The sequence below is a fragment of the Fukomys damarensis genome, unplaced genomic scaffold, assembly GCF_012274545.1.
Source record: "Fukomys damarensis isolate Sample0158 unplaced genomic scaffold, DMR_v1.0_HiC HiC_scaffold_37, whole genome shotgun sequence".
Lineage (NCBI taxonomy): Eukaryota > Metazoa > Chordata > Mammalia > Rodentia > Bathyergidae > Fukomys > Fukomys damarensis.
In genome coordinates, this window is record NW_022900949.1 from 866,744 (window position 1) to 871,081 (window position 4,338).

The following is a 4,338-nucleotide window of genomic DNA, read 5'->3' on the forward strand; positions in this document are numbered from 1 at the left end:
CGCAGGAACACGGTGGCCCCCGGGGCGCCGCTCAGCAGGCCCCGATCCAGCTCCAGCTCCAGCACTGTGGAGCGGGACACCGCCATCAGGGGCCTGGCCTGGCACCGGGGTGCTGCCCGGGCAAGGACGGGCGGAGTCTGGAGGATGGCAGGGGTGTTTGTTTCTCCGTGTAGTCCTGGGGATTGAACCCCGGGCCTTTGTGGGAAGCTCCAGCTCCAGCCATACATACCTTCGACTTTCACTGTAGTCTCAATACATGGGCTGGGCCCAAACTTGAGGTCTTCCTGTCTCAGCCTCCCAGAATGTTGGAAGGTCAGGTGTGCACCTCCATGCCTGGCTATAACCCTTGTGGTTTCTGATGTGGAACTCACAGAAGGAACTGTGGCTTTTTCTTTTCAGCCCCCTCTTACATGATGTCACAGCTGCCGGGCCAGGGACCACTCTGAGACAGCAGTGATCTAAGCTTTTTAATTTTTGTTGTTGTTGTTACCAGGGTTGAACTTGGGGCCTTGTGCTTGCAAGGCAGCTGGTGGAACCACTGAATTTAATCCCCTGCCCTCCTTCATCCATATTGTTAAGTTAAATCAATCCCAGCAGTCTGGGAGGCTGAGGCAAGAAGGTCCTGAGTTTGAGCCTAGCCTGGGCTACTTAGTGATTTAGTGAGAACTTGTCTCCAAAAAAAAAGGCCAGGGATGCAGCTCAGTGGGAAGACCCTAGGTTCAATCTCCAGTACTGCAAAAAGTATATATTAAGTTTTAAAAGAACCCAATACATTTAATGTTGGTAATATGAATTCACATACTGCCCAAGTCGGTGACGCACGTTTCTATACCAACCTTGTGGCATGGTGTCCCCTCCCCACGGATTAGCTACCCGACTGAGCTAAATCCCCGGCCCCAAGTCCTAAGTTTTAACCTACACACTGCCACCAGCCAGCACACGGGTGTGGCCAGGCTGCCCTGTGGTCACCACACGGCTCCCTGTGGATCGCCCCAAGCACCCATTTCACCTCCGCACTTTAGTCCAATTGTCTGTTCTTTCTTCCAGTACTGGGGATCCGACTCAGGGGCCCTCTCCCCCTGACCTACCCCTTCAGCCTTTTCTAGGTCTTATTCTGAAGCTGGGTCTTGCTACATCTCTGAGTTGCCGGTGTGGATTCGAACTCGGGATCCTCCTGCCTCTGCCTCCCGGAGCGCAGGGATTTCCGGCGTGCACCACGCTGGCATTGCCTCCCCAGGCCCCACTCACCTGAGCGGTGGTAGCGCTGCCACTGCTCCTGGCTGATGAGGCCCCGTCCCCAGGCCTCCTGGGCTGCGGTGCACAAGACCGAGCTTAGCGTGGCCTCCTCCGGCTCGACGGCCTCCCTGCCCGCTGCCTGCAGCACGTAGCTGGGAGGAACTGAGTTCTCGTCTCTCCGAAAGCACCGGGCCACCAGCTCCAGCTCCCTCGGGCTGCTGCTCAGTGCGGCCCGCAGAGCTTCCCACTCTTTCTCCTCAATGCGCCCGGGGATGGGACAGGGACCGTATTGGTCACCCACGAGGGCCTGCAGGACAGGGCAGAGAGGGCATACGCGGTCAGGCTGGCTAGGGAGCTGCACCCAGGCCCTAAGAAGGGTCTTGAACTAATGGTGCTAGTTACAGGGAGAAGGCCCATGCCTGTCATCCGGCGCTCTGGGAGGCTGAGGCAGGAGGGTTGCTAGTGTGAGCTGAGTGACTTAGTGTGACCCTATCAAAATAAAAATTAAAAAGGCTGGGGTTATAGCTCAGTGTGAAGGCCCTGGGTGTTGGTGTTCAATCTCTGGTACTGAAAAGAAAAAAAGACAGAGAAAGCATGAAGGGGGAGGGGTCCAGATGGTGGATGCCTGCTTGTAGGCCCAGAATCTGAGAGGTTGAGGCAGGAGGATCATTGAGAGTTTCAGGTCAGCGTGGACTATGGAGAGACTGTCTCAAGAAGCAAAACAGGGTCACGGATTTAGCTCAGTGGTTCTGTTGCCTGCCGCGTAAGCACAAGGACCCGAGTTCAGTCCCTGGTACAAAAAAAAAAAGCAAAACAACCACAATAAGTTGAACTGTGCTTCAACCTGTGGGTCAGAGCCTGGGAACCTGGCAGAGCTCTAGAGCCCCAGCGCCTCCAGGCTGCATCTCTGGGGAGAGAGCACTAATGAGTTATTTACCACTGTCTGGTCCCCAGCTCCAATTTCCATGGAAAGGCCCCAAATCGGGGCGGGAAGGGAGGGCCGCAGGGCCTGGGGAGGGTATCAGCTCCACCCCCACCAACTTTCGGGAAGCCACACTGCGCTTTTCCTGCCTGGAACCGGTTACCACACCCCTCTGCCCTGGTTCTTCCTCTCCCTCCTTTTCCCCCCTGCACTGGGAATAGAATCCAGGGCCTCTCTGCTGAGCTCTGCTCCTGGTCCTTTTTATTTTCTATTCTGAGACAGAGACTCTCTAAGTTGTCCAGGCTAGGCTGAAACTTGAGATCCTCCTGCCTCAGCCTCGCAGAGTGCAGGGAAGACAGGCTGTGGCTGCCCTGGGCAGGCTAAGGGGACAGGGACCAGAGCAGAGACTGCTCTGCCTCTGCTGCTGGGCTGGGCTGCAGATGGGCCACATCCTGGTGACAGAGAGGAGTCCAGGCTGCCCTGGCCCTCCTGGCAGACTCACAACAAAGGCCGGCCCCAGGGATGTCCTCTGGCAACGCTGCAACTCCTCCAGGCACAGGTCGGCAGTCAGCTGGTCAGCAGCCTGCACATCCCGGACGCCCCACCGCAGGTCCACAGCCTGAGGACAAAGGGGAGTCAGGGCTGGCTGCTTTTCTCTTTGACCAGAGCACAGAGTTTCTTGCCGTAGTTTCTTTCACATGAATTAAAAGAATTTAAACAGGCCGGGTATGGTGGTGCACACCTGTAATCCCAGCACTCGGAAGGCTGAGGCAGGAGGATCCCTGTGATTTCGAGACCGGCCTGGGCTACATAATGAGTTCCAGGTCAGTCTCAACTACACAGTGAAACCCTGTCTCAAAAAACCAAAAAAAAAAAAGAGAGAGAGAGAGAAACATATGAAAAAGTTTTTGAGAAACAATGTGGGCATTGTCACAGGGCTCCTTTGTGAGGGAGACAGTTCCCTGCTCGGCCCCAGTTCGCTCTGCAAGGAGGTGGCTGCTGTGATCTTAGCAACCCCACGCCCGTGGCCATTGCGCCTGAGCAGGCGTCAGGTAAAAAGGCTCCATTCAGATCTCAGAGCTGCCTGGTGGGAGGCTGGCTGGCGGGAGGAGGGGACAGAGGACAGGGCAGTCCCTGCCTCCTACATTCACCAAGAGAAAGTCAGAGACCCCTGGCCGTGCAGCGGGGTGGAATGACCAGCTAGCGCCCCGAGGGGACAGGACCCCGCCTGCTGCCTGGGGCCCACGCTGTCGTCCCAGGAGGCCGAGGCAGGAGGAACGCAAGCAAGCTTGGGGCAGCCTGGCAACTTGGGGGAGCACTGCCCCCTACATAACAACAGTAAAGGGATGTGTGCAGCTGGGCGCTGCCTGAGTCCCGCCCCACGCGGCAGCCAGCGCTGAGCTTCTGTCCCCCTCAAGCGCTGGCCCGCTCACGGCCAAGCCGGGGCTGCCGCCTTACCTCGAAGGGCAGGCCTTGCTTCTGGCAGAAGGTCAGCAGCTCAGGGCAGGCAGTGCCCAGCAGGGCCTCCCTCTCTGCGTCCATATCTGCAAGGGTGGGCGGGGTGAGCGGCGGAGCCGACCCGGAGCCATCCTGGCCCGCTGTGCAGGGCGCAGTGCCCACCGAGGCCCGGGCCAGGAGACACACACAGACGCACGCGTGTGCACACACACAGGCGGCTGGCCTGTGACCTCTGCAAACCCCATGTCCCAGAAGCCCCAGCGTGGGGAGGCCCTGGGTTTTGTCCCCAGCACTGTAAAGGAAGCGAGGGAGGCCCCAGCTAGGCCGGTCAAGGTGGTGCACACCTATAATCTCAACTACTCAGGAGGCTGAGGCAGGAGGATGGCAAGCTTGAAGGGAGCCTGAGCAGTTTAGTGAGATTCTATCTCAAGATTTTAACACAGGGGTGGGGCTGTCGCTCAGAGCCATAGCACCTGCCTGGCAAGTGCTAAGTCATGAGTTTGACTCCTGGTACAAAAAGAAAACAAAGATTTTAAGGGAATTGGGGTGTGTCTCAGTGGTGAGCACCGGCTGAGCAGGCTCGAGGCCCTGGGTGCTCACCCAGAATCAGGGAAGGGCAGGGGAGGGAAAGACAGGAAAGAGAGGGACTGGGAGGAACCGAAGCCTAGCACAGCTGCCTCGGTCCGGCCGGGTCCCAGCGCTTTACGGAGCCTGGTTCTGCG

At 57.9% G+C, this 4,338-nt stretch overlaps 1 protein-coding gene across 1 annotated transcript in view; it reads right to left on the reverse strand.

Moving 5' to 3' along the window:
• Positions 1-4,338, reverse strand: part of Nwd1 (NACHT and WD repeat domain containing 1) — a 30,581-nt gene that overhangs the window by 24,631 nt on the left and 1,612 nt on the right. Inside the window, exons 2-5 of the mRNA XM_033759375.1 lie at positions 3,617-3,702; positions 2,661-2,777; positions 1,249-1,543; positions 3-64 (exon numbers count right to left, since the gene is read on the reverse strand). Coding sequence (XP_033615266.1) covers positions 3-64; positions 1,249-1,543; positions 2,661-2,777; positions 3,617-3,700 — 558 coding nt within the window. The 5' untranslated portion in view covers positions 3,701-3,702. The remainder of the gene's footprint in view (positions 1-2; positions 65-1,248; positions 1,544-2,660; positions 2,778-3,616; positions 3,703-4,338) is intronic.